The sequence below is a fragment of the Sorex fumeus genome, unplaced genomic scaffold (genome assembly GCF_029834395.1).
Source record: "Sorex fumeus unplaced genomic scaffold, SorFum_2.1 ptg000075l, whole genome shotgun sequence".
NCBI classification, from domain to species: Eukaryota; Metazoa; Chordata; class Mammalia; order Eulipotyphla; family Soricidae; genus Sorex; species Sorex fumeus.
The window spans coordinates 6853488-6868010 of NW_026606132.1; the positions used below are offsets into that span (position 1 = coordinate 6853488).

A 14523-nucleotide genomic window follows, 5' to 3' on the forward strand; every position below is an offset into this window, starting at 1 on the left:
AATTAATTATTTTTTTCATTTTTTAATGAATCACCGTGAGATACAGACTTACAAACTTTCGTGCTTACAATTCAGTCATACCATGATCGAGTACCCATCCCTCTACCAGTGCCCATTCTCCACCACCAATATTCCCAGTATCCCTCCCACCATCCCCCATTCCCTCCCCCCACTCCGCCTCTGTGGCAGGTGGATTCCCTTTTACTCTCTCTCTCTCTCGTTTAGGGTGTTGTGGTCTGCAGTGCAGGTATTAAGTGGCCATCCTGTTCAGTCTATAGTCTACTTTTGGCACACATCTCCCATCCCGAGCGGGCCCTCCAAGCATCTGAGCTGCCCAGCATGTGAGGCCGGCTTCCAAGCCGTGGAGCACTCCTCCGGATCCTTATCTCTACTATCCTTGGGTGTTAGTCTCCCATTTTGTTATTTTCTATTCCACCAACGAGTGCAGTTGGATGTTGTTTTTGAAGAACCGTGAGTTATTGATAGTTGAGTTTTAGATGACATCATGCTGTAGCACCAGTCCCCCAACCAGTGTGATCTTCCCTCCACTAATGTCCCTAGCTTCCCTCCACCCTGTCCCCTCAACAGACACATTTTACAGTTGCGCCGTTGGAGTTTGGATCCCCTGTTTTCGGCATCAGTGACTTTGCAGTTTGGGCTACCCCTCTCCCCAACATTACCCTGGACCTGAGGCCCCTAACCACCTGCTCCATTTTTACTTCTCTTTCTTGTTTTCTTACTCATCCCCTTGGTTTCTTTCTTTCCCCGTGATTGGTTTTTTTTTTCCCTTACAAGTGGATGCACCCCATTAGTGTTTGAACACAGGTGTGAGGGCTGGGCCATATGCTGTCACTTGAGAATGTGAAAAAGATTTGGAGTGGAGGCGATTTCTTTTAAGATAGAAAGTCACTGTCACTATCCTCCCGTTGTTCATCGATTTGCTCAAGCGGGCCCAGTAACATTGCGAGACTTGTTACTGTGTTTGGCATATTGAATACGTCACGGGTAGCTTACCAGGCTTTGCCGTGCGGGCGAGATACTCTCGGTAGCTTGCCGGACTCTCCAAGAGGGGCGGAGGAATCGAACTCGGGTCGACCATGTCAGCCACATGCAAGGCAAACGCTTTTCTCGCTGTGCTATCTCTCCAGCCCAGCATAGAAAGTCACAGCTAGAAATATTCACATTTAGCATTTTTATGTACTTCTGTAAATGAAGACCCTGAGAATGAAAGTGGGCATTCGCCCTGTAGGTACATTTGGAACACTTTGTCTTCACAGGTGTGGTTGCAGTGTTGTTCTGTGGCATCACTCAGGCCCATTACACATACAATAATTTGTCTACGGAGTCTCAGCATAGAACTAAACAGGTAAGAGAAACGGAATCATTTGTGAATGAATAAACTTTTTTGGGGGGGAGGTTTGGGGGCCGTACATGGCGGGGCTCATACCTGGTCCTGTGCTCAGGGATCACTCCAGGAGATGCCAGGTATCAAATCAGGGTTTGGAGAAGCCACGAGCACATTCTAGCTAAGCAGCCTTAAGCTTCATACTCTCTCACCTGTACCTGAACTTTCTTATTTTACAGTAAAACAGAATAGCTATTTTGCTTACAAAAAGTTATTTGATCTGCTCCAATGCTTTCTCACATCATTTTTTTGACTCCAAATATGGAGAAATTAAAAGGGTCAAGGGTGATGACTTTTAGAGCATCTGTGAATTAGCAGATTAGCTCAGGACTGTAATTGTGTTGGTCAGTCAATTAGCTTCCTCATTTTCTCTGTGTAATAGCTTTTAAAAATACCTTTCTGGAAGCTCACAGAAAAATACCTTTCTGGAAGCTCACTAAAACTGCAGGTACACGTGTGGGTGAGATATTCTCAGTAGTTTGCCGGGCTCACCGAGAGGGATGGAGGAATCGAGCCCGGGTTGGCGGCATGCAAGGCAAATGCCCTACCCGCTGTGCTATCGCTCCAGCCCATTATATGTTGTAACAAGTAAAGGTAAAGGTAAAGGCCCTCCCGTTGATCGTCGATTTGCTCGAGCGGGCCCAGTAACGTCTCCATTGGAGACTTTGTTGTTACTGTGTCTGGCATATCGGATACTCTCGGTAGCTTGCCAGGCTCTCCGAGAGGGGCGGAGGAATCGAACTCGGGTCGGCCATGTTGGCCGCTTGTAAGGCGAACGCCCTACCCGCTGTGCTATCGCTCCAGCCCGTTGTAACAAGTAATATAAAGTATTTGGTATCTTCTAAAGGGACAAGCTGGGGTGAGTAATTTACAACATTGGTGGAGGAAAGATCATACTGGTGATGGGATTGGTGTTGCAATATTGAATACCTGAAATGACTATTATGAACAACTTTGTAAATCATGGTGTTTAAATAAAGTTTCAAACAGGAAAAATTAATTTTTAAAAAAACTGCAGGCACAACTATATTGTTTGCATTGCTTTATTGTGTGTCTAGTGTCTGCCTTTTGTTGTTTTGATTTTTACCAGACTCCACCAGCAAAAAGCTAACTCTGTGAAGTCTCAGATCTCCTTTGTATTTTTAGCAATAAAATTAAAGAATGTGCATGAAGTTTCAAACATAATCCTATTGCATGCGTCTGTCTTGCAAACTTCACTTTTATGTCTATTGAGGATCCCGCCCCCAAATCCTTGTCACTTGCTCTGTTGCAGTGGTCTGGAATCTGAACAGGAACCTGAACCAGAAATATCTTTTAGGTGTACCAATTTTTTGCCATGATACAGATAAGATTGAATATGAACAGGAACGTGAACCAGAACTATCTTTCAGGTGTACCCTTTTTTTGCATTGATACAAATAAGATTAACCTCCACTCTGACTGGATCTGTCCAGTGATAGGAGATTAACTTTAGTCTTCCTTCAGGACCTGCAAAACTGCTCTTTTTCCGGGAGTGTCAACCGCATGTATCATTGGGCATCGCACAGTACCTGAGTGAGCAGTTGCACAGTGGTGGGTGGAAGAATTGTAAAAGAAATGGGCACAGCATTTTTTCAAATTTTTAAATTTTTTTTCTTAAATTTTTATGAGTGAAACACCATAGACACAGCATTTTTGAGTCTTAGGAGGTCTGTGAGACAGAGGCATGAACAGTAATGGGAAACCTGTAGTAGAAACGAATGCATACTTGATTTTGACTCTACCTACAAATGAAAGCCTTGTGTTTTGCCAGAGCACCAGAACATGGCGAGAGAAGCCTGGAAAGGGCACAGGGATTACTCCTGGCTCATGCACTCAGGAATTCCTCCTGGTGGTGCTCCAGGGACCATATGGGATGCTGGGAATCGAACCTGGGTCGGCTGTGTGCAAGGCAAACGCCCTACCCACAGTGCTATCACTCCAGCCCCTAGAGCCGCATCTTTAGAGTATGGCTTATCTGTTTCCCTTCAAGAGATAGTCGCCCATCCCCCCCCCACACACACACCCTGCAAAATATGTTGGAATCACTGATCCACGTTACAGGTAAACTCAGTGCAGCAATAAGAAAGTCAGCCAGGGTTGGCATGTTCCTGGGCAGTGGGAAAGCAAAGAGACCTCCCAGGGGAGCCGTTTCCAGTGTTGATTGTGAGGTGAAGCTGGTGCATATTACAAACTCCTCAACTATTGCAAACCTTCAGCTGTGTGTTTCTCGTTGTATTTCATCCAAGAGGTTTAAGGAGAGGGAAAGGAGTTTGAGGCTTGAGGAGGTAGGAAGCTATGGTGGAGGAAATGCTAAACCTAGACAGATGGAGGCATTCAGATTGCTTCAGATTAACTACCCCTGGTTACCTGGAGGCAATGTGGAGAACCAAGTTTGGCAGAGTATGAACCAGGCCCTTCCGTGAGGTCTGCCAGCTAAGTGCTTGCCACGTTTCTAAAGGGTGAGGAAAGGGGCTGGAGCGAGAGCACAGCAGGTAGAGTGTTTGCCTTGCATGTGGCCGAGCCAGGTTTGATTCCCAGCATCCCATACAGTCCCCTGAGCACCGCCAGAAATAATTGCCGAGTGCAGAGCCAGGAGGAACCCCTGTACATCGCAGGGTGAGACCCAAAAAGCAAAAAATAAGTAAATAAATAAAATAAATAAATAAATAAAGGGCGTGGAAAGCATTACAGGAGAGTTTGTGATACAGGAATGGTTGATGCAATTGGAATTTTGATACCTATTAAAGTTTGGCGGGCACAAAGCCACATCTACTTTTTAGAAAGACATCTCTGATGAGTGGCTGCTTTCACGCCACATTGGCAGGTTGTGACAGGAATCACAGATTCTGCAAGCCCTCAGCTATTTCCTGTCTGGTCCATCACAGGAAAAGTTTACCCAGTGTGGTGGATTAGATTTGGGCACTCAGGTGTTCCAAAACTTGGTGGCTGTGTGACCTGGGGAAAATTATATCATATCTCTGTGCTTCAATTTTGACATCTCCTTTGAGTCATTTTGTATTCATTTTTGATATTTTTGTTTATTTGGGGGGCTGCGCCCAGCACTGCTTACTCCCGGATCGCTCGTGATAGGCTCAGGGGACCATGGGAGGCACAGGGGATCGAACCCAGGTCAGCCACCTGCAAGCAAACACCCTGTCCATTGTACTATCTCTTTAGCCCTGTGATCATGTTTTAGATGAGGAAAATAGTACTACCTATCTCACAGAGTTGTGGGGAAATTAAAAATGAGATTACGTACTTAGCGCCTTTAGCAAGGTATTGAGCACACAGTAAACGCTGGATAAATTTTTGCTGTGATCTAGTAAACAGTAAATAGGTGACCAGGCAGTGATTGTGAACAGGTTGGAGGTCGGCAGACCGGTGGCAGGAGGGGACACAGCACAAAGTCATAACGTGGAGACTGCGTGAGGGCTAAGGCCCACGTATAAAGTGAAATCGTACGGCAAGCCAGCACTCGGAGGGGCTCCTCAACCAGCTCATGTTGAGTCAGCTCTCGTCTCTTATAGAGGGGTGTCTTGAAACTGCCATTTCTAGAGAGGTCTGTAAGGTGGGTGTAGAAATGGGGGTGACAAAGACACCTAGGGTGCCTTAGGCAACATTGTGCTGGAAGCTGATAGGTAGAAGCCAGTGGCAGGGACAGTATGGAACTTTCCTAAAGAAACATCAGTGTGGCCAGAGATGGTGCTTAGTGGCTGAGCACATGCCGCTCGTGTGAGGCTCTGGGTTCGATCCCTAGCAGCACACATAAAAGAAAGATTCACGGGGTTGGGGCGGGGTGCAGGATAAGGAGAACCAAATCCAGGGATTGGAGAAGGGAAGTCAAATGAAGGAAGAAAGGGATGAACGTTTTTGGCTTTTACTGTTGGAGTAGAAATGGAGTCTCTACATTTGCTGCCCTCTGACTCATAAATGCCAGGGCCTGTAGCTGACAGCACACATTCACGTGTCTACATTTTATTGCCTTGGGAATGTGTGCTCGCAGATCAGGAATCAGTTATTTCCCGGACTAACCTTTTGTGTTTTCATTGCAGTTGTTCGAGCTTCTCAATTTCCTGGCAGAGAATTTTATCTTCTCCTACATGGGCCTGACGCTGTTCACCTTCCAAAACCACGTCTTTAATCCAACATTTGTAGTAGGAGCTTTTGTATCCTTTCATATGTGTACGGGTTTGAAGCATGTCTTTCAAAGTGGAGGCGTGTGTTTCTTCGGAGGTATGGCTGGGAGGAATGCTTTTATATTTATTTACTTATTTATTTTTTAATTTTTATTAGTGAAATACCATGAGGTACAGTTCAGTTATACAGTTAATGAATACCCATCCCTTCACCCGTACCCATTCTCCACCACCACTGATCCTAGTATCCCTCCCATCCCCTATCCCCCCCATCCCACCCTGCCTCTGTGGCAAGGCATTCCCTTTTTTCCTCTCTCTCCTTTTGGGTGCTGTGGTTTGCAAAAGAGGCATTGAGTGGCAATCATGATCGGTCTAGAGTCTACTCTCAGCACGCATCTCCCATCCTGGGAGGATGGGAGGAATGCTTTTAAAGGCCACCAGGTAGGGGCCCGAAAGAGGTCGTGCAGGGGTTAAGGCACTTGCCTTGTGCATGGCTGGCCCTAAGTTGATCCCTCGTACCACATCTGATCCCCAAGCACCACCAAGAGTGACCCTTGAGCATAGAGCCAGGAATAACCCCTGAGCATTTGCCAGATGGGAGCCCCTTAAAAACCAGAACTAGGGGCCTGGGGAGATAGTTCAAGGCAGGAGTCAGGCTGTGCATGCAGGAGACAAGGGTCCCTAGCACCACATGACCTGAGTCTTTTGGGAAGGTTTGGAAGTGGACATTAAAGTGGGAGTGGTTATGAGATTGCGGAGCTGGACTAGGTATCTGATTGTGTCTGAGGACTGGGTATTAATGATTGGTAAATGGATAAACAGGTTAATATGTAAGAAAGTCTCCACCATTATGTGACTTTGTTCAAGATCACTAAGCTATTATTAACCTTGGGGAACAAAAGGTACAGGGGCTGGAGTGATGGCACAGTGGGTAGGGCGTTTGCATTGCACGCAGCCGGCCTAGATTCGATTCCCAGCATCCCATATGTCCCCCAAGCACCACCAGGAGTAATTCCTGAGTGCAAAGCCAGGAGTAACCCCTGTGCATAGCCGGGTGTGACCCAAAAAGTAAAAAAAAAAAAAAGAGAGAGAGAGAGATGGTGTAGGGGGCTGGATAGTACAGCAGGTAGGGTGTTTGCCTTGTACGTGGCTGACCCAGTTTTGATCCCTGGCATCCTATTCGGTCCCCCAAGTGCTGCCTGGAGTAATTCCTGAGTGCAAATCTAGGAGTAACCCCTATGAATCCTTGGATGTGGCCCAAAAAACAAAAATGGTTCACACCACCTAGATTTGCCATTCTGTCAAGAAGGAGCCATAAAAACGTGGGTGAGTGAATGCAGGGTGTTGAACAGAACACTACTTAGATGTCATGGAAAGGGGAGAGGACTATTTAAGAGAAATCAGAAGGAGGGCCAGGCATAGCCCAGAGGGCTGAGTGCATGCTTTATATGCAGAAAGCCAAGGATTGATCCTCAGCCCTAAGCACTAAGCTAAGAGTAGACCCCAAGCGTGGCCATGTATGGCCAGAAAAATACAAAAAGGAAAAAGTCGAGGGACCTCTGGATTGGAGGTGCAAGTGCGATAGGACAATAATCCAGGGGGAGTAAATGAACAGGAAACATGGAAAGGGAGATTGTGATATGTGACAGAGAGAGAAATATGTTTGAGTTAGTGATTTTCAAAAGTGTTTTTTTTTTAAAATCAAGATTTTACCAAAGAGATTAGTGGAAATCTTTTCAAAATTAAAACTCTTAAGTAGGATTTCTGTTAGATATGGGGTATTACTGAAATGTCATTTTGCAGTCTTCGTCTGCTGGGAATGAACCTGAGGTAGAAAAGATAAAGCTCTATTAATAAGAGAAAAACCTTCCATGGCAAACTTCCCATGAGATTGGTAACTATACATCCTGTGAGTTTTTGAGAAATGTTTGGGCGGTCACATGGCTTCATCAACTCTCTTTACCCAGCAACAAGGCATGTTCTGCGTCCCTAGGTTTTTGCGTCTATTAAGAATTGAAGTTTCAGGGGCCAGAGAGACAGTCCAGGGCTTAAGGTACCCACCTTGCCCGTGGCCACCATGGTTCAATTCCCAGCATCACGTATAGTCTCCTGGGCACCACCAGTACTGACCCCTTAGCATCCCCAGCTGTGTTCCCATGAATCAAAAGGATTGGAGATTCTCAGAACAAAAGCCTACCCTGAAAATCGACTTAACAGCAGAGTTCTTTCCTTCTGTCTGTACTAGTTAGTCCTTAGTTTTGATTTCTGGTGACAAACGCCTCAAATCACAGCATAAACAAGATCAGTGTTTATGTCTTTCTCATGTAAAAGTCCAAACAACGCTTGCATCACTCTACCCTAAACTCTGCTCCACAAAGCCAGCAAGGACCCAGGCCACCTTCTTGCTACCATCCTGAGCCAGTTAATCTGCTTCTTTTTTTTTTTTTTTGGCATTTTGGGTCACACCCAGCAATGCACAGGGGTTGCTTCCTGGCTTTGCACTCAGGAATTAGTCCTGGCGGTGCTTGGGACCATATGGGATGCTGGGAATTGAACCCGGGTTGGCCACATGCAAGGCAAATGCCCTACCCACTGTACTATTGCTCCAGCCCTAAGCTTCTTTTTAAGCTCATGCCACCAGTTCCCTGGCAGGACCCAGGATCACTCACTACATTTAACATTCATTGATTGCACTTGCCTTTAAGGGAAGGCAGGGAGAATCTCCTTTATCTTGGTGTCTCTATTCAGGATCCAGTGGGGAGAGGGAGAGTTGGCCACAGTAGAGGAAGGAAGGAATAGATGTTGGGGATATACCAGCAGTCACTGCAACGCCGACCCGTTTGATGTTTTTCTTCTTTCGGGGAATCATATCTTAATAGCCTTTGTTACTCTGAAACAGTTTCAGATTTACCAATTAAATGGAAGATAATATAGAAAGTATTAGCATGGTACATTTGCCACAGCTATTAACAAAATTTTATATATGATTGACTTCCCTGGAATTGTTTTTTTTTTCTTTTTTAATTTTTATTAGTGAGACACCATGAGGTACAGTTGTAGACTTACAAGTTTTGTGCTTGGGTTTTAATTATACAGTGATCAAATACCCATCCCTCCACCAGTGCCCATTTCCCACCACCATGGGACACAGTATTCCCCCCCCATCCCCCCCCCCATCCCACCCTGCCTCTGTGGCAGGGCATTCCCCTCTGTTCTCTCTCTCCTTTTGGGTGTTGTGGTTTGCAAAAGAGTGGCAGTCATGTTTGGTCTATAGTCGTTGTTGTCATTGTTTTGTGGGAGGCAGCCCCTGGCCCCTGGCCTCTGAGGTCCCTTTCCTGGTCCACATTCCATTGAGACTCTGCCTCTTAGCTTGCAATTGTTGATATTCTAAATACAGACCACAGTTTCTGCAGCTTATATTTCAATGCAGTCTGCAGTTACTCAGAGGCTCCTTGATTTTGAAAAATGTTGAGGCACAGTTAGTCTGGTATTGGGCTAAATATCTCCCAGTGGGAAGGGTGTTATGTTCCCTAACAATCAGATGAATGTCGTGCTTTCTTTTGAGATTCACTGATTAGGAGGAAGTGACTATTCCGGGCCCATATTTGGGCAGGTTTTATTTTTTTTTTTTTATTTTTTTTATTTATTTTTTTTTTTATTTTATTTTTTTTTCCCCTTTATTTTATTTTATTTTTTTTAAAGTTGTAGATTTACAATTTTTTGTGCTTTGGTTTCAATTATACAATGATCAGATACCCATCCCTCCACCAGTGCCCATTTTCCACCACCATGGATAATATCCCTCCCACCCCCATCCCCCCATCCCCCCGTCTCTGTGGCAGGGCAATCCCCTGTGTTCTCTCTCTCCTTTTGGGTGTTGTGGTCTGCAAAAGAGGCATTGAGTGGCAAACATGTTCAGTCCATAGTCTACTTTCGACATGCATCTCCCCTCCTGGGAGGATCCTCCAAACATCCTTTATTTGGTGCTCCCTTCTCTATCTGAATAGCCCTTTCCTCTAGGATACCCGGCTGGCCTCTAAGTTATGGAGTAATCCTCCTGGTGCTGATCTCAGCTATTCTTGGGTATTAATCTCATACTTTGTTACTTTATATCCCCCAGATGAATGCAATCTTTCTATGTCTATCCCTCTCTTTCTGACTCATTTCGCTTAGCATGATACTTTCCATATTGTACCACTTGTATGTAAATTTCATGACTTCATCTTTTCTAAGAGCTACATAGTACTCCATTGTGTAGATGTACCAAAGTTTCTTTAACCAGTCATCTGTTCTTGGGCATTCAGGTTTCTTCCAGTTTCTGGCTATTGTAAAGAGTGCTGCAATGAACAAACAAGTGCAGATGTCACTTCGACTATACATTTTTGCCTCTCTGGGATATATTCCCAGGAGTGGTATTGCTGGGTCAAATGGGAGCTCAATTTCTAATTTTTTGAGAATCGTCCATACTGTTTTCCAGAAGGGCTGAACCAGTGGACATTCCCACCAACAGTGAAGGAGTGTCCCTTTCTCGCCACATCCACGCCAGCATCGGTTGCTTTTGTTCTTTTGAATGTGGGCCAGTCTCTGAGGTGTGAGATGGTATCTCATTGTGGTTTTGATCTGCATCTCCCTGATGATTAATGATGTAGAGCATTTTCTCATGTGCTTTTTTTGCCATTCGGATTTCTTCTTTGAGAAAGTTTCTGTTCATTTCATTGGGCAGGTTTTATTTTTTTTTTTATTTGTTTTTTTTTTTTTTAATCACAGTGAGCTAGAGCGATAGCACAGTGGGTAGCGTGTTCGCCTTGCATGCGGCCCACGCGGCTGACCCGAGTTGGATTCTTTTGCCCCTCTCAGAGAGCTCGGCAAGCTACCGAAAGTATCTTGCCCGCACAGCAAAGCCTGGCAAACTTCCCGTGACGTATTCGATATACCAAACACAGTAACAACAAGTCTTACGATGGAGACGTTACTGGGCCTGCTCTAGCAAATTGATGAACAGCGGGAGGACAGTGCTACAGTGCTAATCGCTGTGAGATATAGTTATAAAGCATTCATGTTTGAGTTTCAGTCATACAATGTGTGAACACCCATCCCTCCACCTGTGCACATTTTCCACCACCAATGTCCCCAGTATACCCCCCATCTCACCCCTCCCCCTGCCTCTTTTGCAGACAGTTTTCCCCATACTCTCTCTCTCTACTTTAGGGCGTTATGGTTTGCAGTATAGATACTGAGAGGCTATCATACTTGGTCCCTTATCTGCTTTCGGCACACACCCCCCATCCGAAACTAACCCTTCAGCCATCATTGACTTAGTGATCCCTTCTCTCTTCCAGTTGTTGGGCAGGTTTTAGGCTCTGTCTCTCCTAGGACAGAGTATCAAAGTTACTCTGAATTTGGGGGGCAAGAGAAATTGGTCTATTCCTCTTTTGATTTTTTGGTGTGCTTTAGCTTGGGGGCCATACCAGGCAGTTCTCAGGGCTTCTCTGAACTCTTAACTCTGGGGAATACATGCAGTTTGATCCCCCAAAAAGTGCATTCCAGCCCCTTGAACTGTCTCTCTTTCTTTCCCCCTCCCTCCCTCCCTCCCTCCCTCTCTCTTTACCTCCCTCCCTCCGTCTTTCACCTGTAGTCTTCCTTTATTCCATTATTTATAATCTGTGGGGACTCACTGATATTTATAATATAGTACTACTTTGGGGGTGGGCTGAGGCCACACCTAGCAATACTTAGGACTCTGTGCTCAGGGATCACTTCTAGGGGTGACAGGGATTGAACCCAGATTGGCTTCATGCAAAGCAAGCACCCTGCTCTGCTGTACTATCTATTCAGACCCTACTTTTAATTTTTTTTAATTTTTTGCTTTTTGGGTCACACTCAGCGATGCTCAGGGGTTATTCTTCACTCTCCACTCAGGAATTACTCCTGGCGGTGCTTGGGGGACCATATCGGGTGCCGGGGATCGAACCCGGGTTGGCCATGTGCAAGGCAAACACCCTACTTGCTGTACTATCGCTCTAGCCCAGATCCTACTTTTTAAACATTCTGTTGCACAAACTCTTCCAGCCTTGGCCACTGGGAATTATTACATCGGGTTCGTGTGTCCCCTTGGCATCCCTGACTGGGAGTGGGGAGTGGGTGTTGTATGTTTTAGTTGGGGTTTGGAGGAACCCCTGGCAGTGTTCAGGGGCTCCTCTTGGCTCTGATCACTCTGGTACCCCATCTCTGGTTTTGAATGTCCCCCAACGTCCCCCACCCCTTTAGTTGGAGACACATCACTACTTTCTGAAATGACAAGATGCTTTTGGATCAATTTGCATGTCTTCTGCCCTAGCCTTGGAGCCTGCCAGTTCCCTGAGGAACTTGGATTCCTTTTATTTGGGAAGTGGTACTCGAAACCTCGGTCTGAAAGACTTTACTAATCTCAGGGATCATTTCTAGAGTTCATTACCAGAGAAGTTTCTCTTGATTGTGTATAGCTCCCGAAACCATGAGTCAGAACCTGGGCATGAGGCCGGTTCTAGGTGTCCTAGCTTTTACACCTGTCTTTTACCCCTGATGATCATTCTGCTCTTCCCTTGGAAGAGTGAGACGGAGACAATGTGGTCTTAGTGGTTCCGGTTCTTAAAAAAAAGAAAAGATAATGAAAAATGGGTCTGAGCTCTCTCTGTGTTCTGACTGCCACCGGCCCTCTCAGCTGACAGGTGAGAGCTATATTACATAGGGATTCCTTTTTTTTATCTTTTTGGGTCACACCCAGCGTTGCACAGGGGTTGCTCCTGGCTTTGGACTCAGGAATTACTCCTGGAGGTGCTTGGGGGTCCATATGGGACACCAAGAATCGAACCTGGTTGGCTGCGTGCGAGGCAAACGCCCTACCTGCTGTACTACTGCTCCAGCCCCTATATAGGGATTGTTATATTTCCATCTTCCTACATTGCCTCTGCCTCTCTGTTAAGGTAGAATTGACTTGCTATCATTGTTTCCAACTGTACCACTACCACATGGATCATTGTAGCCTCCTAACCCTTCTGGTCTGTAACGACCAATCCAGGAATGAGAAACCTGCCTCCCACCAAGCCTTCATTCATTTACTGAATGGTTCCATTCCAGCCTGCACCACAGCCTCAGAGCTGCTAACGTGCTAAGGTGGGAAGGAGCTTTATCTTGTTGGGGGTGGTCTGTGTGGGGCTATACCTGGCAGGGCTCAGGGGTTACCGCCTGATGGTGCTCAGGGAACCGTGTGGTGCCAGTGATCAAACAGGGGTCAGCTGAGTGCCAGGCAAATACCTGAACCCATGTACTAGCTCTCGGGCACTACGCCTTTATCTTCTATGCAGTATTTTTTCTTTTTTTTTCTTTTTTTCTTTTTTTTTTTTTGCTTTTTGTGTCGTACCCGGTGATGCACAGGGGTTACTCCTGGCTTTGCATTCAGGAATTACCCCTGGTGGTGCTCAGGGGACGGGATGCTGGGAATCAAACCTGGGTCAGCTGCTTGCAAGGCAAATGCTCTACCCGCTCTATGCAGTTTTTGTGCACAGTTTAGTTTATATTCAGTTGCTTTTGCCTTTACCCATACAGACTGATACTTTATAATCACCGTCAGAGACAAGTCAATTCATTTCCAACCCTCCTTAGGTCAGTACTTTGTCCCCCATTTGTTTTGTTTGTTTCGGGGGCCACACCTGATGGTACTCAGGGCATACTCCTGTCTCCATGCTCAGGGATCACTACCAGTGGTGCTGGGGGGATATGGGATGCTGGGGATCGAATCTGGGTTGGCTATGTGCAAAGCAAATAACCTATCCACTGTACTATCTCTCCAGCCCCTCACTTGTTTTTTTTTTTTGTTTGTTTTATTTTTTTTGCTTTTTGGGTCACACCCGGTGATGCAAAGGGGTTACTCCTCACTCTGCACTCAGGAATTACTCCTGGCGGTGCTTGGGGGACCATATGGGATGCTGGGAATTGAACCCAGGTCGGCCACGTGCAAGGCAAACACCCTAACCGCTGTGCTATCGCTCCAGACCCATTGTTTGCTTTTTAATCCTAGATTATTTTCTGTATATTTCATTCAGAAAAGGGGGCGGAGACAGTTTTATGATCCCTGAATTTAAAAATAATTCATTGTGAAGTAGTTATCTTTATAGACCACAAACCAGAGAAAAAAACTAAAATGATGTCTTGTTCACAATCAGCCTGAATTCTATATAAGCCCTCTCTCTGACACACAGGGGAAGTGTGGCCACAGAGGAACATACCAAGCAGGCAGGAATTTCAGTGGTGTGCTGTATTCATGCTGCTGAGCTGTTCTTACGAAGCAAGGACGCTATCACGAGCCAGTAGGACTTTCCTCCGTCCAGTGTTTGCAATGAAAATGAATTAGGCTTTATTAGCAGTATTATTACCTACAGACTCTTGATGAAAACATTTTTTTAATTGAATCACTATGAGATAGTTAATTTTTTTAAAAAAATGAAATGAGCTCGCCTTTTATAATAATAGATACTGAAGATTCCCTCCAGGGGCCATTGAAACTATACCCAGTGGTGACTGGAGTTTACTACCACCTCTGTGCTCAGGGATCATCCAGGAAGTGTAAAGTGGATCACATGGTGCTAAGGACCTTGAACCAGGGCCAGTCTCATGCATGGCAAGTACCTTAACCCTTGTATTATCTCTTCAGCCAAGAGTTCCTTTTTAACCATGTTTCTTCTTGTGAAATGAATTTCTAATATGGTCGACCTGCACTATCCAATTTGGTTAGTGACTAACTGCATCCTATTACATAAATATAAATTGAGGCCCAATGAAAATTTTAGTCCCTTTACCACTAACCACTTTTCTGGCATTCTCTGTGTCAGACATTGAAGATGCAGTGTATTCTCATCATTGAATTCTCGTTGGGTAGCAGAATCAAAAAAATTCCTAGATATAAACTTGCTGAAGTAGTCTTGC

At 45.4% G+C, this 14523-nt stretch overlaps 1 protein-coding gene and 1 non-coding gene across 2 annotated transcripts in view; both read left to right on the forward strand.

The window, feature by feature from the left end:
* SLC9A6 (solute carrier family 9 member A6) overlaps positions 1-14523 on the forward strand; it is a 96178-nt gene that overhangs the window by 49565 nt on the left and 32090 nt on the right. The window contains exons 9-10 of the mRNA XM_056130273.1: positions 1278-1366; positions 5479-5592. Of these exons, the coding sequence (XP_055986248.1) occupies positions 1278-1366; positions 5479-5592 (203 nt within the window). The remainder of the gene's footprint in view (positions 1-1277; positions 1367-5478; positions 5593-14523) is intronic.
* LOC130038472 (small nucleolar RNA U3) lies at positions 11975-12181 on the forward strand. The gene has a single exon (XR_008794700.1). It is a non-coding gene; the product is annotated as a small nucleolar RNA U3 (small nucleolar RNA).